The following is a 23,309-nucleotide window of genomic DNA, read 5'->3' on the forward strand; positions in this document are numbered from 1 at the left end:
CCTCCCGGACCAGGGCATGAACCCGTGTCCCCTGCATTAGCAGGCGGACTCTCAACCACTGCGCCACCAAGGAAGCCCTGGAAAGTGGATTCTTAACCACTGGACCACCAGGGAAGTCCCCTGCTTGCTGTTTTTCAAAACAGTTGTTGGGTGAAATCACCCAAGGAAGTGATTTCCTTCCTGCTAAGATATGCACCATGAATATTTTCTAAGTATGTATGTGAATGTGTGTGATATATGTGCTAATTTAATTTCCTTAGTGAAATTCTGCAGAACATCTGGGTCAAAGTGCATTTTGCATTATCAAAGAGGATGAAGCAGAGGGGAAAAATATGCATGACAGAGTCTTGACTTTTAAATGATTATTCGTACAGTATCAGTACACCAAGTAGTGACATGCAACAAGTTCTTGAATTCTATCATCTAGTAATTTTAAATAAGAGAAACCAAAAGCAGCCCAATACTAGTCCCCACTGTTCTAACTCTTAGCCGGAAAGGACTATTTTAAGGCTGGCTGTTCACATAGGTTACAAGTAACTATTTACTACTTTTTCATAGATAAAGCCCCTGACCTTCAAGAAAGAGTTAGGGAAAAAAAAAATTTAATCCCCTTCTTTCTTAAGAAAATTGTTTTTTTTTAAACTATATCTAAGGTCATAGGAAGGAACCTTCATGATCTAACTTTTGAACAAGTAGAGTTGCAACATAAAGCTATGACATAAAATTAAAAGAAAAAACAAAACTATATCTAAGAAAGAAAAAGTCAGTGTTCATAATATGCCACTCGAGCGAAAAGGCACAGGAAAACAGACAACATATACCCATTAAGTTTCTAAGAAATGTGAGGTAAAAAGATAAAATCTTTGGATAGGCCATAAGTTTGTACAAAGAAGCTATGATTGCTATTCTGCAAAAAGTGAAGGGACCTATTATATAATATACAGAAATAATTTAATGCCTTTTCACAAGAATATAACCCAAGCCTTGTTGAAGCCTCATATTCTATGAAGGCATCTAAAATGCCAATCCACAGCACAGCGCTTTTGCTCTTCCCCTATCCGTTTATGCGGTAATTCTCATGGATTTCTGGCCGGATGTCACAGACAAAGGCCAAGAGGTTATCCAGGACTTCATCCCTGTTCTGCCGGAAGTAGGTCTGAAGGATGGTCATCTTCTCCTGGGTGTCCTTCTCCACTTCAGTGCTGCAACTTCCGTGGGATCCCAGAGCCTGGAGTCGGGGAGCAATGACAGAGGGAACGTCAGGACGATGCTCTGGCTGGGCAGGAACAACATTTAATAAGCAACGTTCTGACTTTTGAAGAAACCCAGTCTCATAATGAATATAAGTAATCAGCAGCATGACTGAAGAGCGTGAGAGAAGTCAGGGTTCCACAGTCACATCCCTCTACAGCCTCACGTGCAGCCTTAACCAGAGACTGGAATGAACCTAAAGACCTAACAACTGAGGCCTGGTGGTTAGTAATATGTCTCCTTGTGTGGTTTTAAAGGGGGTAGATACATGGTTTTTTTTTTTTTTAAAAAAAAAAGCTCTTAAAAAATAACAAACACAAGGGCAATATAATTTAGAAGGAATATACAGTTTCACCATTACTGGTTAATGTTTTAGCCCTTAAGTTCAACAGTGGTTTCACCAGTATTAAGAATACGTGACATCTGTTCTTTCAAGTAGAAATATTCTACAAGAATACACAAGAAACTGTTAACAGTGGTTATCTCTAAAGAGGACTGTGGGTCTGGGTGAGAGGGAAACTATCCCTTCATTGTTGCCCTGTTTTATTGCTTGAAATTTTTAGTGCATGGATGTCTCACCTCTTCAGTTTCCATTTACAACTTAACACACACACTGATGGACAGATTTTCTTTTACTGTCCACTGTCTTCTCATTGTTAACTGTTATGCCTACTTTATTAGAATGTGATCTATCAGGTTCTTAAGGTATCACTTTTTTGTGCCTGAATCTTTTCATCACCTAAACTGCTGTCGCCTCATTATGAAGGTTTACAACTATATCTCTTCACATTTGTGTAACACATCAGTTTACACAGCATTCTCTCATATGACCTGTTACCTATTCCTCTATAACCTATGAGGAGGCTATCACTCCTCTTTCTACAGTTGAGGAAAACAGGGCTCAAAGAGGTCCAAGTGGGGCTTCCCTGGTGGCGCAGTGGTTGAGAGTCCGCCTGCCGATGCAGGGGACACAGGTTCGTGCCCCCGTCCGGGAAGATCCCACATGCCGCGGAGCGGCTGGGCCCGTGAGCCATGGCCGCTGAGCCTGCGCATCCGGAGCCTGTGCTCCGCAACGGGAGAGGCCACAACAGTGAGAGGCCTGCATACCACAAAAAAAACCCAAAAAACCTTAGCCTTTACCTGGGCTTCCAAGCATATAGGTCAATAAATTCCATTTTGCTTAAACCAGTTTGAACTGTTTTCTGCTGCCTGTATCCAAGAGTCCTGATAGAGGTTCTTTTCTCTACGAAGCCTCCTCCATCCTTTCCCTTTTCCAGAATTTTCCCTACTTTCTCTGTACTTTCTGTATCTGTTTTTGTACTATTATTATATGCATCTTACACATTGTGGTCTAGCCTATACTACTGATAAGTGACTATACTAAAGGGGGCTCCATGTGATTTATGTTTATGACCATTACAGCCCTCTTCAGTTGTTGGTTTGCATGACTTACATTTTATTACTAAGTGTCCCTGAACACCAGACACTTTATTACTAAGTGTCCCTGACCACCAGGCTGTACGCTAAACTCCATGAGGGCCATGTCTATTTCTGTTCACAGCTGATCCTCTAGCATCTGGCACACATTAACTGTTCAAAAGATATTTAATAATATCTATATTCAATATATATTAAATAACTTATCTCTATAAATTATCTATATTTAATATCTAATTATATCTATTAATAATTCAATAATTTAACTGAATAAATGAAGACTAGGATTCAAATGTTAGTTAAAAATTAATCACCTTAAGAGATTCAGCCTAAGCATCCAGTAACCAAATTTTCAAATTTCTACCAGAATCAGAATCTCTGAGCTACGCTGGATACTTTGAGAGCCTAAGGGGAAGAGGAGGAGAAGGAAGCCTCAGGAAACTAAGGCAGTAATGAAAATAAACTGAGCCCACCGCAGCTTCCTTGGCCTTGAATTCCTTCTCCCTCTGCAGGCGGTACTGTTCAATTTCAGCCTGGGCTTCTTCTTTGGCCTGCTTCAGCCTCCGGTTCTTTCCTGTTTTCAAAGGAAGTGGTTAAGAGACAAGCAGAAGAGGAAGCAGAGACTGAGATGGTAAATTCTAATAAACAAGCACAAAAGTTTAAAGATACAGTCTCAAGAGACATGCATGGGGAAGAGGGAGAGAGAGAATTCAGAGCTAACTAATAGTACAAGCTCCTGCCTCCTGTACTTAACTAGACTGTACTTCAGAAGGAGTGACTAGATAAAAAGGACCGCCTTCTATACCTACAGTAGACCGTAAAAATGATGCAAAAAATTTTGGAATGTGTCAGAATATTCTCTCAATCTCAACTGCTAAGAACCAACATAAAACGGGCGACATTAGCCATCTGGGGAATTCTCTCTCTTCCTGAGAAGTAAACACCTAAGTATGCTGCTGATTACAACTGGAGCTCGGCTTAGAAGCTTAGCAGGGAGGCTAACACACTCCCAAGGGACATCAACCTAAACTGTAACTAATGAAACAGATGATGTAATATTGAAAACTAAAACCCATGCCTGTGCACAAGGAAATAAGTAAAAGTGGTTCTGGGAAGGAATTCTGAATGGGGAGCACTGGACATAAGACTGCACAAGCATCTAAGAAGTGAGGAGACACAGGGGCTCTGGTTTTTAGAAGAGCATAGTTTAACATAAAGCTGGAAAAATTCTCTAGGTTCTATCAGAGGCTTTATGAAAACAGACCACAAGATCAACCAACAAGTTTCCCTGTTCACCAAACTTCTAAGACACCCAAATGGGATGGTGGGGGAGGGGGGCAGGTCCTAGACGATCAATTGAGGATTTATTTAATTCAGAGTAAAAGACATCCTGCATCTAAAAGCAAGCTGTTATAATTCATTGTATAGCAACTGCTGAAATCCCAGTCAGCCCATGTAGGTGAATGAAAGTGAATTTAACCTTCCACCTCCTGATTAACAACAGGATTTTGAACTGGTGATGACCCCATGACATCAATCCTCCATGAGGCTAGTCTAAAACAATCAATAGGTGTCTAAGCCCCACAAGGACTATTTCTCCAAGTATATATTTCCTCCAGTACTATTTAGTGCCTACTATTTAAGGTCTGCTGGAGCCAACTTCTATCCCAATGCCCCACATGCTGTCTTCCTCATCTGCTATATATTCAAAGCCATATTCCGAAGTCAAGGTTCTTTTCCAAACCAACAAATTTTAACATAGCCTGACATTATGCAGTAGCTCCACATAATTTCACAATACCACTGTCCTGATCACTCCCAACAACTATGGCTCCCTGAATTAATTACTTAGTAAACCATTCTCCGCCTGTCAGCAAACACCTTCAAAGTTCAATTTTCATTGGCTTCTCTGAAAACCTAAAAATATCTGAGGAGGAAATCATTTCTTTTAAATCTTGTTTTTTTGTGGGCCTTACAATGTGGAGGCCAGCGTTCTGTTTCACTCCCAATGACAAACCACATACAAAATTTTTAAAAAGTTTATGGTCCAAGCAATGATTTCATGAAAAACTGGGGTTGGACCATTTTACCACATCATGCGCTGCCTCTTCCCAATTCCTAACTGGGTGTGTCAACCACAATTACAGATCAAGAAAGAGAGTAACTTCTTCATATTATATGTCTTCTCAATACTTCTGTTCCTAACCACTGCAAATTCTGAGATGTGTATTAGCCATAAACTCACTCCTTTAAAACAAGTTCTTTCAGTCACTATGTAATAGCTACCTGAGATATCCAAGTCCCTGCACCAGGCCTGATGGGATAAAGGAAGATGTATAATATGACCCCTACCTCCAAGGCACTCAGAATCACTCTTACCATGTGCCCAATACCTGTTCTTGCACTTCCCCCAAATATTCTCACATGCTTCCCAACAGATACAACTTCCGCTGCTGATGAGCCATCACAGGACAAACTCTGAGAAGTCATTCTGGAAATACTGCGTCAAGGTCATGATCAGAAATACTCCATGAGGAACACAGAACTTCCCAGTTACCAGAGCAAGAATAGAAGACTTGTTCCCATCTCCAGCTCCCTCAAAGAAAGCTTTTCCAATGAAATACAGAGTACCACACAACCCCTAATTGAAAAAGTAAAAGAGCCATGCTTGAAATCTACTTGGGTATGGGATAAGAGTATAAATCCTATTCTGGGGGAAAGAACACCAAGAAATTACTAAGATTAATAGTTTTTGGTATTTTACCCCAGCTATGTTGTTTCCCAGGGTATGGTCATACCATTTTTCTCTGAGCCTCATTTTTCCCATCTGTCAAATAGGAATAGAAACATCTATCTCACCAGATGGGAAACTGAGGATATAAAAGTTAAATCAGACATAGTCCCTATTCTCCAGGAGCTTAGTCTAGTGACTGAGCCATATAAAGAAACAGCTTACTGCACAGTGATGACGGGAATAGGTACTTGGGGAGGACTCCTAGCCTAGTCTGAGGGGAAAAGATGAAGTCAGGGAAGGCTTCCTGGAAGAACTACTGCCTAAATTTTGATATCTGAAGAAGCCTAAGTGTTAGAGGATGAAGAGTAACCTAGGAAAAGGCTCTTCCAATCAGAAACCAGCTGTGCAAAGGCTTGCAGGGGAAATCAACCAAGGCGCTTTTGAGGAATCACTGTGTCTGGGGCGAGTACCTAAAAGGGAGATTAGAGAAGAAAGCCACAGCCTGATGCAAAAGCACCTCCTACACGCTCTTAAGGAATTTAGGCTTTATTCTGCAAGCACTAAACGTTTGTTGACTATAGGGGCGGTGGGGAAGTCATATTCGCAATTGAGAGGTATGACTGACTGCAGTGAGGAGAACCAAACGGAAGAGAGGAGGAAGCCTTCCACTCACCAATCTAGATTCGATCTACCTGTTAAGTTCTTGAGCAACCTCACACTTCTCAACTCTAGCCCTCCTCTCACCTGCAATTAATCTACCCCAAATTTGCTTCCTTCACTGGGACTTTGAATACCGCAATAAAGGCCACAGATGTCCCAGGTACTGTGTTTGGCACGTATTAACAGCAGTGAAAAAACAAATATAAGGAATTAACGAATTAGGCTACTACGGGAGCCTCAGAGAACTTGATGCCCTGGACTAAGATGCTGGCTGCAGGGATGGAGAGAAAGTGAACAAATAAACCTTGGCAACTGACTAAACATGGCGAACGAGGGAGGGTCTGAGACGTGGCAAAAAGGTCTGTTTCCAGACTGAGCAAAAGTGTAGATGGTGGCTCCCTACAGTGAGACGGAGGACCCCAAAGGAGTAAGTGCGAAGGGGGAGAACAACGCGTTCCGTTTGGATAATCCACTTTTCACACCCCCGAGACCCTAAGAAGGACGTCCACTTTGTCTCCACGCCCTATCTACTGGCCTACATCGCAGCTCTCAGGCGACCTACAAGACTTCCAAAGCCTCGGATCCAGAGCTGCGAGTGCGATTGTAACCAATCCCCCACCCCGCCCCGGCCCCGTCAGCAGTTTTTCGGGCCTCACCCACCTACCACCTCCCGCGGCCTGCCCGCAACTCTTGGACTCGCGCCACGCCTGGCCGTCCCAACCCCAAACTCACGCTTGCGGGCCTCGGACACCTTCTCGGCGGCCCGCTTCTCGGCCTGGAGCAGCTGCTGGATTCCCTGCGACTGACTAGCCATAGCTGCGGCGGCGTTTCCGACACGCCACAGACAGGCCTAAATTGGCTCTATCGCCCCCTCGGGTCAGCTGACCCAGCTGTCCAAGATCTGCGCCTGCGCCCGCCGCCCCGCGCACCGTCACGTGACCTCCGCAACGCCGCCTCAGCTGACTTCACTTGGCGTCTTGTGACTCGGAGGGGAAGAGGCGGGGCGAGGCGGGGCGAGGCGGGGCGAGGCGGGGCGAGGCGGGGCGAGGCGGGGCGAGGCGGGGCGAGGCGGGGCGAGGCGGGGCGAGGCGGGGCGGGACGCAGGCGGGAGACCAGAGCGCTTTGACTGCGCCTGCGCAGGATCTGCTGTTGCTGTCTTCCTTGCTCGCACGCAGCTCAAGGCCCTTTCAAGGTCTGTCTTTTCTCTGGTTCCATCTTTGTGGCCGCTCTGCGACGTCGTTATTGCAGTAATCCCTCCCTTTACAGTAAGCTCACACCGAGATCCAGAGAGAAGGGGCCAAGTCAAATCACTTTACCCTATTTTGCCCACTGCTGTACTCCCGCAGGAGTACAGCAGTGTACTCCTTTTTGGAGTTTTCTTTGGCACTCGGAATATATTTGGGGACAGGCTAAAATTCTTGTCAGGCTCTTGGGTTGGAATCTGAATTGGGAATAGGGAGACTTGGGGTGAAGTCTGCCACTAATCTGTGTGATTTGAGGAAGGGTGTTTTCCCTTTCTTAACCGAAGCTCAGGAAAGGATTAGTGTTTTCCATAAATATTTGATGAATGCCTGCTGCGACCCTAGACCGCTCTTGGTACTGAGGATACAGCAGAGAGCGAGACCAACAAGGTCCCTGGTGGAGCACGCAGTTTATGGGCAAAACCAGATTAAAGGGAAAATTACAAACTGTGGTAAAGTAATGAAGGAAAAACGCAGGTTGCTCTACGAAGGAATAAGGAAGAGGGGGTGTAGGTGACTGTGAAGACTCTCCCAAAGAAGTGGTATTTAAAATGATATCAGAATAATGAGAAGTTAGCCAGGAAAGGATAGTGGGAGACAGTGGGGGTGGAGCGTGATTAGGGAAAAAGGACATGCATATGTGGATTTGGGGGGAGCGACATGGCACAGAGAAGTCTCCCACCACAAATAGGGAGGTAGGAAGCCAGTGGTTGAGTTTACAATATGACAAGCAGTGTCCTAAACGCTTGACAACTCCTTATGGTAACTTAGAAGTAGTGTTATTAACCCCATTTTGTAGCTGACGCTTGACAACTCCTTATGGTAACTTAGAAGTAGTGTTATTAACCCCATTTTGTAGCTGACCAAACTGCATCTCACAGAGGTTAAGTAACTTGCCCGAAGTCCCTGTTAACTGTGAGATAAGGTGTATGAATCTAGCCAGGGCTGCAGAGTGGAATATCTGACCCATTGTGCTCTTCTCTGAGAATATTGTGGGCTGTGGAAAGGACCAGGTGATCTAGAATTCACCAAGCACGACGAGCATCGAATGATGCCAGAACTTTTAGATAGAAGTATCTCTGTACTTCAGAAGGAGCTGGATTCCTGCCTCAGGACATTTTCATTTGATGAGGTTAGGAGTGGGGTTGAAAGGAGGCTAAAATCAGAAACTCCTTTCCCGATTCAAGAACTGTTACTTGACTGATCTCTGGAACTTTTAATTCCAGTCGATGATTTCCTGGGAAAATTTGTCATTTTTGGCATTTCAAGAAAACATAATTCATTCAGTCAGTCAACGGAGGACAGTACACACTTCTAAGGGTGTGATGAGGATCAAAAGAGCTGGGTATCACCTCCTAGAGAAATGGAAATAAAAACAAAAACAAGAATAAACAAATGGGACCTAATGAAACTTAAAAGCTTTTGCATAGCAAAGGAAAACATAAACAAGATGAAAAGACAACCCTCAGAATGGGAGAAAATATTTGCAAATGAAGCAACTGACAAAGGATTACTCTCCAAAATATACAAGCAGCTCATGCAGCTCAATATCAAAAAACAAACAACCCAATCCAAAAATGGGCAGAAGACCTGAATAGACATTTCTCCAAAGAAGATATACAGATTGCCAACAAACACATGAAAAGATGCTCAACATCACTAATCATTAGAGAAATGCAAATCATAACTACAATGAGATATCACCTCACACCAGTCAGAATGGCCACCATCAAAAAATCTACAAACAGTAAATGCTAGAGAGGGTGTGGAGAAAAGGGAACCCTCTTGCACTGTTGGTGGGAATGTAAATTGATACAGCCACTATGGAGAACAGTATGGAGGTTCCTTAAAAAACTAAAAATAGAACTACCATACGATCCAGCAATCCCACACCTGGGCATATACCCTGAGAAAACCGTAATTCAAAAAGAGTCATGTATCACAATGTTCATTGCAGCTCTATTTACAATAGCCAAGACATGGAAGCAACCTAAGTGTCCATCAACAGATGAATGGATAAAGAAGATGTGGCACATATATACAATGGAACATTACTCAGCCATAAAAAGAAAACGAAACTGAGTTATTTGTAGTGAGGTGGATGGACCTAGAGTCTGTCATATAGAGTGAAGTAAGTCAGAAAGAAAAACAATTACCGTATGCTAACACATATATGTGGAATCTAAAAAAAAAAAAAAGGGGTTACGAAGAACCTAGGGGCAGGACAGGAATAAAGACACATGTAGAGAATGGACTTGAGGACACGGGGAGGGGGAAGGGTAAGCTGGGGCGAAGTGAGACGGTGGCATGGACATATATACACTACCAAATGTAAAATAGATAGCTAGTGGGAAGCAGCCGCATAGCACAGGGAGATCAGCTCGGTGCTTTGTGTCCGCCTAGAGGGGTGGGATAGGGAGGGTGGGAGGCAGATGCAAGAGGGAGGAGATATGGGGATATATGTATATGTATAGCTGATTCACTGTTATACAGCAGAAACTAACACACCGTTGTAAAGCAATTATACTCCAATAAAGATGTTTTAAAAAAAAGAGCTGGGTATATATCCAAATAACCCAAAAACACTAATGCAGAAAGATAAACGCACCCCAATGTTTATAGCAACATTATTTACTATTGCCAAGATATGGAAGCAGCCTAAATGCCCATCAACAGATGAATGGATAAAGAAGATGTGGTACATATATATACAATGGAATACTTCTCAACCATAAGAAGGAATGAAATTTTGCCACTGGCAAGAGCATGGATGGATTTGGAGAGTACTGTGCTTAATGAAATAAGTCAGACGGAAAAAGACAAATACTCTATGGTATTACTTGTATGTGGAATTTAAAAAATAGAACGAATTAGTGAATATAACAAAAAAGAAACAGACTCACAGATATAGAGAACAAACTAGTGGTTACCATTGGGGGGGAGGGGCAAGGTGGGGTAGGGGATTAAGAGCCACAAACTACTATGTATAAAATAAGTTACAAAGATATATTGTACAACATAATAGGGAACATAGCTAATATTTTATAATAACTGTAAATTGAGTATAACCTTTAAAAATTGTGACTCACTGTGTTGTATACCTGAAACATATAATATTGTACATCAACTCTACCTCCATTAAAAAATTAAAATTAAATATAAATATGGGACTTCCCTGGTGGTCTAGTGGTTAAGACTCCATGCTCCCAATGCAGGGGGCAGGGGTTCAATCCCTGATGGGGGAACTAAGATCCCCACATGCCACATAGCAGGGCCAAAAAAAAAATTAAATAAAATTAAATAGGAGATAATAGTAACCCCAAAGTGGTAACAACTCAAATGCGTATCATCTGATGAGTGGATAAACAGAATGTGTCTTATCTTTACAATGAATACTAGATGTTCATAAAAAGGAATGAAGTACTGGTACATGCTGCAGGATGATTGGACCTTGATAACACGATGTGAAAGAATCCAGGCACGAAAGACCACGTACTGTACAGTTCCATTTATGTGAAATGTTCACAATAGACAAATCTATAGAGACAGAAAGTAGGTTGTGGTGTCGGGAAGGAAGAAAATTTCCCCAACCCTTCTAGGTTCTTCTGGCTGGTCTAAGAAATTGACATGAGACAGATTTACAGGAGAAAGTCAAACAAAGCTTGATACATGTACGCATGGAGGGACCCAGGAAAACAATAACTCACCAAAATGGCTGAAATCTTCACCTTAAATACTATCTTCAGCTGAAGACAAAAGAGGATATTTGGGGTAGGGGTTTGGGATTTCCAAGGGGAGGAAGGCAATTGACATAAGATGCAAAAGCAAATGCTTGGTGAATAAGTGTCTGCTGGGCCATGTAGGGTCAATGGGACTCACAGTGGACTGTGGTCTCTAAGAGTTTCCCCCAACACACTTAGCCCACATTCTTTGCAGACAACTCTGGTGATAGCTCTACTCCTGTAACAGGTCCTCTATCTAAATTCTTCAGGCAGTTAAGGAGAAGGTCAAAGTTTCTTCCTGAGTCTTTATTGGGCCTTGATTATTTTCAGTTCAAAATAATCTGCAAGCTAAAGAGACATTTTGGGGCGGCAAATTTTGCTCTCCTACATTCCCATTCTTGACCCTTCTTTTAAGAAGTTTCACGGTCCAGAAGCTGAGTTGGTAGATTGTTCCATCTCATTAAGCCAGTTCCTTTAGTCCTAACACTAGGTCAGTCCAGTTAAATTCATTTCATGAAGCAGTGATGCAAGTGGGCTCTCAAAGTTAGGTCTGTAAAGTGTAAGCAATCAGGTATTTAATAAGCATTTCTATGGAGACAAAAGAAAAACAAAGGTTAACGATTGGAGCAAATTGTAAACCCAGTGTCTAAGTCCTGAGAGCTGCCAGTCAAGAAGATTTCTAAATGTCAGCATCTAAGCATCTTTTGCAGTTTAAAATGTCTCTGATGATATCATCAGGTATTCAGGTAAACTTTCTGAGTGGACCACAGAGCAACAGGCACAAAGATTGTCTAAACATGAACTGATGGATATAAATATAATTTTATGACTTTTTGTCTGAAATATTACTGGTTTTTTTCCAGACATAAGGGAACTTTTCCTCGTATGCCAACTATGCCTTACAGCAATTTGGTCAATTATACCTTTGTAAGCAGAATTTAAACATTTATCTTTTTCTCCCTACCTAATCCCTCTAGAATCTGGAAACTCTTAGGGAATATTCTTATTTTCAGGCAATATCATTATTTGCATAAGTTCCCTAAGAATCTGTTCTCCTTATAACAGGGCACAATTGGAAACATTGGTTATATTACCAGGGCTTTGACTGGAATGTCATGTTTGAGAGAGATATGCACAGACTCAGATATGACCAGATAGCTTATTGGCAAGAGTCACTTGACTTTCCTCTCAGCTTCTTTTCATTCTCTTGCTAATAAATCGAATGTTTTTACTAGCATCTGTAAGACTCATGAGAGGAAGCTGAGACACCAATCAGACTCCATAAGGCTTCCCAAACTGTTGGTGTTGTTAGAATGCTTAAGGTTAGCTGTTATATTGTGTCCACCTTTTAATTTGCTCTTTTCACAGGTACCAATAAAACAGCTGTTTATGATGAGAGCTCTCTAAAAAGTTTACCAATTTAGAAGTTTTTTCAATTTAAAGGATCCATCTTCTGGCCATTGACAAGTAGGGTCTTAATAGCGACTCAAACCAATAAGACGCAAGAGGCGTCTGCACAAGAGACTGCAAAGGATGTGGCCCTTACAAGGTCCAGAAAGGTCCAAAAACAGTCTTAAAAAGTGAAGACCTTGCGGACTTCCCTGGTGGCGCAGTGGATAAGACTCCACGCTCCCAATACAGGGGGCCCGGGTTCCATCCCTGGTCAGGGAAGTAGATCCCCCATGCATGCTGCACCTAAGAGTTCGCCTGCCACAACTGAGGAGGCCACATGCTGCAACTGAGACCTGGTGCAACCAAATAAATAAATAAATTTTTTAAGTGAAGAACTTTATTGCATCAATAATAAAGCAACAAAGGTTGACATGACGAAGGCCTCTTATGGACTGGGACCCCTTATGACAAACTCCCCTGAGAGGTGGCACAGCTGGACAAAGGGACCGCTAGGAATCCCAGTCTATTTGACTGGCTGCCAAATGCACACCAGTGTGTGCACCTTCCGGATGGCAGAGACCAGAGAGACTATTCCGATGGGTTCATAAGCCAAGTTCTCAAGACATAGAGCAAGACGAAAGGAAAACCTAATCAGACCAATGGTTTTCCTCCTTATAGCAAAGGACACAAAAGACAGAAACAAAGAGAAACAGAGATCATCTCTGGGAAGAAAAGGATCAACAAACCAAGAGTATTCAATCGAATTGCAAACCAAGAGTTGCTGAGTCCAAGGAGCTAGCCCTACACATGTTTCTTCCTGCTAATCCAATTTTAGAAAAGAGGAAAACTCTTACCATTCTCATTTCCAACAAATCCTGCAGGCAGAGATCTAGGAGACTGACTGACACGGTAAGGATTCTCACCTTCCGTCAGGTTTTGTCAGCTGTCCCAGGGTCTCTTAACTGCAGCAGCTTTGGGGTGAATTGTGTCCAGTTGTTAACGCAAGTTCATGTGCCCAATGCACAAACTGAAACGTTGGAGTTTGGAGCAGAGAAAGGTTTATTGAAAGCCCACAAAAGGAGCCGTGGTGGCTCATGCCCTGAGAAGCCTCCAGCTCCCCGAAGGGTTTTAGCAAAGCATTTTTAAAGGCCAGGAGGCAGGGTGGGGGGATTCACAGGGTACGTGATCAGCTTGTGCACAGTTCTCTGACTGGCTGATGGTGAGGCAGCAGGGTGGTGTCACAGGGGTTAATATTGTCAATCCTTAGGCTCCAGGAGGCCTGGGGCTTCCATTTGGTGGTGGTGGGGAGGGGTTCACCACTGCCAAACAACTCAGGAAATGTGCATCAAATACTGTTATCTAGGTACTTCAGAGAGGAGCTAAAGCAGAGGACATGGGGGACTGCCTGTCCCAGGAAGGCCCCATAGGGTCCTGCTCGGTTACACAGTCACTAAAGCTACATCCTATCCTCATCGCGAGCTGTTACGGAGGAAGAAAATTTCCTCTACCCTTCTACGTTCTTCTGGCTCGTCTAAGAATTAAATTTGACACGAAACAAATTAACAGGAGAAGATCAAGCAAAACCTAAGAACGTGTATATATGGAGAGACCCAGGAAAACTGAGTAACTCACCAAAATGGCTGAAACCTTCACCTTAAATACCATCTTCAGCTGAAGCAAAAGAGGATAGTGGGGGTAGGGGTTTGGGACTTCAGAGAGGGAGGAAGGCAACTGACACGGAGATGGAAAAGCAAATGCTTGGTGAATAAATGTTTGCTGGGCCACGCTGAGTCAGTGGGACACAGAGTGGACTCTGGTCTCTGAAGAGTTTCCCCCAACACACTTAGCCCATATTCTTTGCAGACAACTCTGGTGATAGCTCTACTCCTGTAACAGGTCCTCTATCTAAATTCTTCAGGCGGTTAGGCGGAAGGTCAAAGTTTTTCCTGAGTCTTTTGGGCCTTGATTATTTTCAGTTCAAAATAATCTGCATGCTAAGGAGACGCTTTGGGGCGGCAGGTTTTGCTGCCCTACAGTTGCTAATGGGGCTGGGGGAAGAGGGAATGAAGAGTGACTGCGGACTGGTCCGGGGGTTTGGGGGATGATGGAAATGTTCTGGAATGAGATGGGGTGATGGTTGCACACTCTTGTCAATATACTTAAAACGCCACATTGTGCATTTTAAAAGGGCGCATGGTACAGTATGTGAATTATGTCACAATAAAGCTGTCGCGAAAAGAGAGATGGTGGATGTGGAGATTTGCAGTTTCTAGTCCACAGTAAGTGCCACGAAATGGAAGCTGTTGTCTTTTGCTGGCTAGGGAGTAATTGTTTGATTTACAAATCCAGCTCTCCACTTAACAAAAGCCTTCACATCAGGGTTTCTCTAACAGCCAGCTTCCTTGAAGCATATAAATATCTACAAATTCCAGAATTTTTTTTCCTCGCAGCATTTCAAAAGTTTATTGTGTAAAGAGGGAAACTCTAGACAATCTGTCCTCTGAAATATTCAGGCTGGTTTGGGTTTTCTGATTATCTGAGTGGGTGTTTGTTGTCAGAACTTGGGTACCCTGGGGAGATGTCCCTCAATAACTAGGAAATGAGGGTGAAGCAAATGCCTCCAAGGGAAGCCTTCAAGTCTTGAGCCAACAGGTCAGAACAAAGATTAGCAAAGTCATCTGAAGGGTACAGAATTGATTCCAGGCCTTGTTTCCCTGATGAGGGAATGTGTTAGCAAGTCTAGGAAAAGAATGTGCCCATTCTGAGGTGGGGCTGTTCAGACACAAGCCTGAAAGAAGGTGAAGGAGCATCAACAATCTTTCCTGGCCCCAGGTCAACAAGGACTAAGGGAAGCGGGGTCTCTCATTGCTTGGGCTAAGGAAACTGAACAAGGTTCGAATCCCAACCCTGTCATTTACTTGCTGGGTGACCTTCAGCAAAATTCTTAAACCTCTGTGAGCCTCAGGTTTTCATATGAAGTTAATAATAGTATAATAGGGTTATAATGATTAAATTAGTTAATACATGTAATTAGTTTAGAATGTATTCAGTACTCATAAGAACATAGCTATCTGTTCTGATTGTACCTGGAAGCATGGAAGGTATAGTTAATTTTTACTTTTTACATATTCTAGAAGACATTCAAATGAAGATAAGTAGTTTCAAATGGTTGCTAACCTTCTGTTGGTTGAGGGGTCTTCAGGGATTTTTAACAAAGGACCTGATCTGACTGTCAAGGAGTGGGTAACCAGCCAAGCTTCAGGCGTTTATACTGCATGGGGCTGAGGGCAGGGGGCGTGGAGAGCTTTTGAGGCGGAGAACACAACTTGAGCAAGAAGAGCTCTGAGGCAAGAGAGAACATGGAATATTCCAGAAAGAGCAGTGAGGCTGGAGTGCACAGAGGGAGGGGTAGAGGGTCTGAGACGAGGCCAGATCAGGTGGGCCCTGGAGGCCTTGCTAAGGACTTGGACCTTTATCTTAAAAGCAATGGGATGCCCGCAGAGTAGAGGCAGGGATGCATTTGTCTTCTGAAAAGATTGCTCTTGCTCCATCTGTATGTATGTGTATGAGTAGTTTTTGTTTTTGAATTAAATGAGGCTTAATATGTAATCAAATATAATTAATTTTTATCCATTTTTCATGATATCGACAAGAAATAATCAATAGCCGATCTTGGAAAGAAATAGATGTAAGGTCGGATCTTAACAAACGGCACCGCGAAACAGAGGAAAGCTTCAAGTGAGCTTTATTAGGGAGCACTCCCGGGCGAGGTTCACTGGTCCGAGAGAAAGGGGCCAGAGAAGTCGCACCCAGGCGAGGGTTGGGCAAGATTTTATAGGGGAAGAAGGGAAAGGGGTGTGGTGAATCTGGGAGGGCGCAGGGTATTCCTTATTTGGTGGTCTTTTCGGGTATCCTGGGGGACCGTTGGTCCCGCCCCTCGAAAGGCGGGAAGGCTGGGCTGGGTTCAAAGTCCCCAGGTCAGTTCCTGGAACTGGGTGGTCCGGAATGTCTCCAGGGCAGTTTCTGGAACTGGGTGGTCCGGAGAGTTTCGGTCTGACGCAACCTGTGAATCTGATTGTGTTCCCCTGCCTCGGGCCAGTTGGCCTTACAATAGAAAATTTTATTCAAGCCAACCTGAGAATTATAACCTAGGAGACAGTCTTGCAGAAAGCCCTGAGGACTGTTCCACCAGTTAGAGGTAAAAGCACAGTTTTAGGACTTCCCTGTGGTCCAGTGGTTAAGACTCTGGCTTCCATTGCAGGGGGCACGGGTTCGATCCCTGATCGGGTAACTAAGATCCCATGTGCCAAGTGATGCAGCCAAAAATTTTTTAAATAATAATAAATTTAAAAAAAAACCACAGTTATATACGTTTTTGAGAAAAGGGGTAATATATTAAATGACGTTTACACAATCCACATCTGCATGTACAAAGCGAGTAGTGGGTCATTGTGACCCTTTACAAGATTAAGAAGTAAGATTATCTCCTAAGAAGTTATGGAGTAGTGGGTCATTATGACCCTTTATAAGATCAAGAAGGAAGGTATCTTCGAAGAAGGTCTGGTTAATGCACATGCACAGTATACACTAAAGGGGAGGGAGGAGGCCAAGCAGGCAAAGAAATATTTTATGCTTAAATTTTTCTTGTCTTGCCGTAAAATATGAATTTTATTTCATCAGTGAGATTGACAATGTTCAATTTTATCTGAGTCCTGTGCTCCCGGAAAACAGCAACAAACCCCCTTAACCTTTGTTTTCCAAAATCCCCCATGCTTTTGTGTTTCTGGAAATAACTTACCTGAAAGAACCACTCTTCCCCAAATAATTTAGAAAAGACTCCCTGTCACCAGTTGTCACTACTCTTACAAATTCACATATGACTCCCTTGTTTATCTGTGGCAAGACCAGACACAGATGACCCTTCTTTGTCTCCTGAGTGATTAAGATTAGAATGGTTTATCCCTCTGAAACTAGCCAGACACAAAGATAAACACTTCCTAATCGGCTGATTGAGACTTCTTCTGATTGCAGAACAATTCCAACTCTACATCCCCCCACCTTGTAACTTATCTACTCCTTCCTATAAAAGTCGAAGATGAAGCCACTCTGACAAGACCCTTTGATCTTCACATTTCGATGGCTCTCCCTGTTGCAACAGCCTGAATAAAATCACCCCCTTAATTCTCCTGTGCGTTTTGTCTTTGACGATCTCTTTCAGACAAATACATTCACAAGCCAGAACTCCTTGGTGTGGAAACTATGATCTTGGCACTTATGTGCCATGTAGCAGGATGGATTCAATCCAGTTGAACACATCATTCATTGAGCATCTCCTATGTGCAAAGCACTTTGTGAGACACCAGACTGTGGGATGAATAAACCTGCCAGGAGCAAAATACTATTACCTTCTAGGTAAATTATCATCATCACAACTTTCATCGAGCCTGTACAACAACCTTTTGAAAAAGATATCCCCATGTAGATATTATTGTCTCTGTTATCTTAGCCTTGCTTTTCTCTTCCGTAAAATGAAAATAGTAGTGCCTACGCTGCAGGGATTTGAGAGGAATTAGTGAGTTAATGCATGAAATGTTAGCCTGTTATTATTACAGACTATGTTGGAAAAGCAGTTTGGTCTTCTCAATGCAGTGAGAGGCCGTTGTCCACGAAAAGAATCTAGATCACACTCAGTGTCTCCCACTCTCTTAGGTCACTCATGAATCAAGTGGCCAGAGGCAGATCCCTGCAAAAAGGTCACCTTGCTTTTGCTTCTGTGACCCCTGCCACCTTGGTGTAGCAGAAGCTGTCACTGTCACACCCAATTCCCTGCAGCCTTTTAATGGGCTCCAGCCCATTGCCAGCTGCCAGTATCTGCTTCTCTCAGCCTGAAGGCTCTTTTTGGTTTTTTTTCTCCCCAGAATCAAGGAAGGTTGTTCTTCCCAGGTACAGATCCAGCTGAAAGTGACCAGGGGCACTCTCCAAGGAGCAGTCCTCAACCAGTGACACTAGGGAGTTGGTGTTAAATATCTCTGTTCCCTCAACTTTGGGTGGGAAAATTCTGAGACATATGTTTTGTGCTAGGTTTTCCCCAGGGAATTAACTCTACTCCCTACTGGCTTAATAACGCACTGCCCCTTTCTTGGGTCACTTCTGCATTTCCTGCACCTTCCACATAAACACTTGTGCTCAAGTCCATGATTCAGGGTCTGCTTCCCAGAGAAGCCACACGTACCACCAGGCTCAACTGATTAGACAAAGATTGAGCCTTAATCCAAGACAGCCCCCCATGGTGGGCCAGAACTGCACTCTGGGCATGATTCTGATTAAACAAAGCAACCTGATTCTTTTTCTCAGGGAGCAGAGAAGAAAGAAACTAAAGTGAGAAAAAGGAAAAAGCAACAGATGAGTTGGACGCTGGCACCCCCATTGATGTGCTTCCCCGGGCGTGTGTACGTCTCTGTGCAGTTTTGTTTTGTTTTGGCCCCACCGCATGGCTTGCAGGATCTCAGTTCCCTGACCAGGGATTGAACCTGGACCATGGTAGTGAAAGCCCAAAATCCTAACCGCAAGGCAACCAAGGAACTCCTTCCGTGCAGTTTTATAACAGCTTCCACCTCTGAGTCAACCTAAGCACAGTCTTAAAAAGTCCAACTCACGGAGGCTTCAGGATCAGACTTGAGTTCAGATCAGTTCTGTGTGGTCTTCAGCAAATACAGCTGAGCGCTTCTGAGCCTCAGTTTCCCCAGTTCTAAGCGGGAAAAGACTAACCACCTCATAGGAATTTGTAAGGATTAAATGAAGGAATATGTGCTAGACAACCTGGGACATAGTGTGTGATCAGCAAATGTAGCTCGGTCCCTTACCTGAGATCATCTACAGGTACCAGCATCTACAAAAAGTTCCTGTCTTTTGGTCACCATGGCGAGCCTGAGCAACCTCATAAATTTCCTCTAATGAAGCTGAGATATTTTCGTTTTTCCCTGCTGTGCTTGTCTGTGTCTTGCATAGATTAAAAACTCCCCGAGGAGTCATTTTAGAGTATGTGGTCTGACCATTTACAACCCACATCATCTACTGTGATACGGGCAAAAATCATCAAACAGGAAAAATCGAAAAGGTTCAATTCAGTCTTCCCTGAGCCCAAAGTTGCCTCTATAGTTTTGGTGGCTTAGGGAACATCTAGAGAGTAAGACTGAGAACAATTGTTGGTTGGCTTTGGAAGGAAGACCAGGCTTCAGCCAGTTGGTGTAATTTGAGAGAACACCAAGTAAGACGCCCTGCTCCACTGACTTTTATCCTACCTTCCCTTCAGGTTTGTAATTCATTTCAATTCCTCCTGAGTACCTGATCACACCAGGTCCTGAGCTAAGCCTGAGGGTCTCAGATAAGAATCTGGCCCAGGACCTACCCTGAGGAGCTCACCGTCAGCAACATCATTTTCCTCCTTTGTGAAATGAAGGCATCGGACAAAGTGATTTTTAAATCCATTCTTATGTTGAAATTGTATGATTTTTAAGAACACGAGGTCAATTCTAGGAGGAAGCCCTGTGAAGAAAGGCTTTGCTTGGAGATAAAGATGAGGATGGGAGATGACTGAAATGTCGTAGATTTTTGCAAAGGGCCCAGCATCTCTCTTTCCATGAGTCTAAAAGGACTGTCAGGTAACTGGGACCCTGTAACATGGATAAGCTGTGTCCACCTCTGAGATTCAGAATGTCTGGGCCGGACCTCTACAGTCAGTTCTGTTTTAATGCTTGTTTTGTAGATGTGAATTTGTCCCAATGCAATTGATACATCAGAGAATAACTTGGGTGTAATGCAAATTTTAATTTCATCCACAAGAAACACTAGGTGAAAGAAGAAAACAGGACCCTTCTGACCCAACTTTGCAGCAAATAAAAAACGAATCTGGACCGAAGCAAGGAGAGACTTTATTTGAAGCGTTTATTGCAAGGAGGGGAAGGGGACAAGGTACAGTTGCAATGGGGAGAAACGTCCGCCATAGATCTGCACCGTCTCAAGGTTTAGGCCAGGAGGTTCTTTGATGGAGAGAAGTAATCAAAGCCGGAAAGAACCAGCTGTGGAGAGAAGGATGAGAGCCTGGTATGATGGATTGGACAGAGTAACTCAGAGAATGTCAGCCCACTCTGAGGAGGCCCCGGGAGGGGGCGGGGCGTGCTGGATGTTGCCTCAGGGTCCCGGTGGGCCAAAGCTCAGGGGCCTGGGGGGAGGAGAGAGTCTTAAACCAAAGTTTGGCTGACAGGAGTTTTGTTCCGATTGATCAGTGGGACAAAACAATTCAGCTACTCATTTACAAGGTGAAGAATGGGTATTTGCAAGCTGTGTGGTTGGCCTTGTCTTAGGTTAATAAGGGGGTCATCTAGAGTCTTATCTAAGTCACATGGGAAACGTGGGTTTTTGGGTTTTGGGGGGTATTTTTTTGCCTGTTTCTGGAACACAAAAAGGTGAGGGGGTTTCTTTAGCCATCGCTGTTGCCCAGGATTACAGGACTCCAGTTAAATTCAGCATGGTCCCTGGAATATGCAAACACGCCCACACGCGAGCACTTCAAACACCCGCAGCTGCCTCGGTTCTCCACCTGTGTTACAGGCACACCTACCCCCATCTGGTGTCACAGCTGGCTCTCAGATTTCACATAACATTCTTCCACCATTTCACCATAACTCACAAGCTGTAACCCCTCCCTAACTTCCACAAGCAAACTTCAGCTCTTTCTCAAGGAAAGGTGCCGTATTTATCGCGGTGGTTATGTATTTCTTAACCATTTAATATGTGTAAGACTACGGCACTATTTTTATTAGGTTCCTACCTTTTTTTTTAAATGCGTCACTGAAAACGTTTTCCAGGGTTGTGCTCTTAGCCCATTTTCCCATAAGCCCTGTGGTCTGTAATTGCACCGTCTGGCCCAGCACAGGCATTCTCAGCAGCACGTAATATAGTCATGTGATAGCAGAGCTGACTGTACTGGCTATAGGATGAGCAGCCTCTTTGGAGAGAAAGGACCTGGAGCGACGACCCCATACGAGTGCAGGATCGCTGGTCTCTGCGGTGTGTGTTCTGCAGGGTTGTGCTCCATGGCGCCGTGAAGGTTTGTGTCTAGCACAGGAGTACCCAGCGGAGGTGGGGAGTGGGGCTGGGATCCGCAGCTTGCTCTGCTTGCCAAGCTCTTGGCTCTGCTGGTTCGGAGGAAGCTCCTGTTCTTAACTTGCACAGGAAAGAGGAGGAAAAGAGTTTTCAGTTGCATTTGGAATTGGAGTGAGTTAATTAAATGAACAAGATCGTGTCTGAAACCCCAAAATGAGACTCTACTAATAACCTAAAGAAGTGTTTCCAAATCTCCTAGAAAAGGATGCTGTGTATTGAACACTCAAGGCCCGAGGCAACTGGCCAGGAGCTCTGGCTGCCCAGGGCCCCACCCAGGCTGCTCTGAGGGCTCAAGGGATGCAACATCCCTACACCTTCAGACTCCAGGGTGCCGTGCAGAGCTTTGACCAAAGTGAAGGTAAAATGAAAGGTTCTCACCCAAATGATATAATGGGACCATTACTCAATAGAAAAGAGGGGAGGGGTGGGGGGAGGGAGAAAAGATATGTGCCAGTTGAACCATCTACTGGAAAACTAAAGCTATTTCTATATTAAGGTGACCACACATCCCAATGTACCCAGTACAGCCTTGGTGAATGTGCCCCCTTTATTCTCAAAAGGGTCCTGCTCACCCTCTTTATTCTCCCAAAGTTGAGACGCCTTAATAAATATTTGGTGAAAAAGCCTGTGGTGTAATAAGAAATACATATTTGGTTTTCGTCCCCGGTTTCTGGCGATCCTAGATTCTAAAAGGATTCTAAAACGCTTGGAATTTTCTAAGTGATAGGAGTGTCTTTTGTTATTTGTAATGAACCCTTTCAACCAGACCTGAGTTTATGCTAATAAGGTGACCCTTGCTGAGCCCTTAGATAGCTTAGAATGGAGACCTGTCCCCAGAGGAACCAACCCTGTGATTATAGGATCAGAATTTTCAGCCTCACCTCATCTCTGGGGAGGTGAGAGGGGCTGCCAGTTGAGTTCAATCACCAATGGAAAATGATTTATCAATCAAGCCTACATAATAAAACTTCCGTTAAAACCCTAAACAGTGGGGTTTGGGGAGCTTCCCAGTTGATGAACATATCTATGTGCTGAGAGGGTGCCTCATCCCATCTCCATGGGGACAGAGGCTACTGCACTCTGGACACTTCAGGACCTCGCTTATACACCTCTTCATCTGCCACTGGTCATTTCAATCTAATCCAATAAAACAGAAAGAAGAAGCCAACTTTTTTGACCCAACCCAAGGCTACCACTTCAAGTCTTCCTTAATCCCCTCCTTCACCTCCAACTAGAGTAGATCACTTCCTTCTCTGAGCCCTGGTGTTTGACCAGGTTCATACCCCTGCCGGAGAGCCAGGAATGCTCACTTGTATCACTTACGAATGTTTTGGGCTACAAGCCACAAGCTCATCCAGCAGTGGCTTACATAAAGCAGACATGTACTATCTCACTTCATAAGGAGACTAGGAGTCCGAGGATCCAGTGAAATCCAGTCAGAGGTCCAATGAGATCTTTCAAGAGAACCAGTCTCTTCTCACATTTTGGTTCCTCCTTCCTAAGCTGTTAGTTTTTTTCATTTTCACTCCTGTCATCTCAGGGTCACAAGATGGTCCTAGCCATTAGGCATAAATCCTCATACCAACCTCCCAAAGAAGAAAGAAAGGGCCTGAGCAATAACATCTTCTCCTTCTGAAGCTCTGTCTTTTCTGTGGATATTGAGGCCCCCAAGCAGATGTCCCCTTAAGTCACTTTGCTGGGGCCAGG

The 23,309-nt window shown here is 43.8% G+C and overlaps 1 protein-coding gene across 1 annotated transcript; it reads right to left on the reverse strand.

Annotated features, from left to right (window-relative positions):
* Positions 1 to 347: 347 nt before the first annotated feature.
* On the reverse strand, positions 348 to 6,987 carry ATP6V1G1 (ATPase H+ transporting V1 subunit G1). The gene is made up of 3 exons (XM_030858903.3): positions 6,815 to 6,987; positions 3,162 to 3,262; positions 348 to 1,228 (listed from the first exon to the last, which is right to left on the reverse strand). Exons 1-3 carry the CDS (start codon positions 6,894 to 6,896, stop codon positions 1,055 to 1,057), a joined length of 357 nt encoding a protein of 118 aa, XP_030714763.1. The 5' UTR covers positions 6,897 to 6,987; the 3' UTR covers positions 348 to 1,054.
* Between the last annotated feature and the right edge of the window lie 16,322 nt (positions 6,988 to 23,309).

The sequence above is a fragment of the Globicephala melas genome, chromosome 6 (genome assembly GCF_963455315.2).
Source record: "Globicephala melas chromosome 6, mGloMel1.2, whole genome shotgun sequence".
Classification (NCBI taxonomy): Eukaryota; Metazoa; Chordata; class Mammalia; order Artiodactyla; family Delphinidae; genus Globicephala; species Globicephala melas.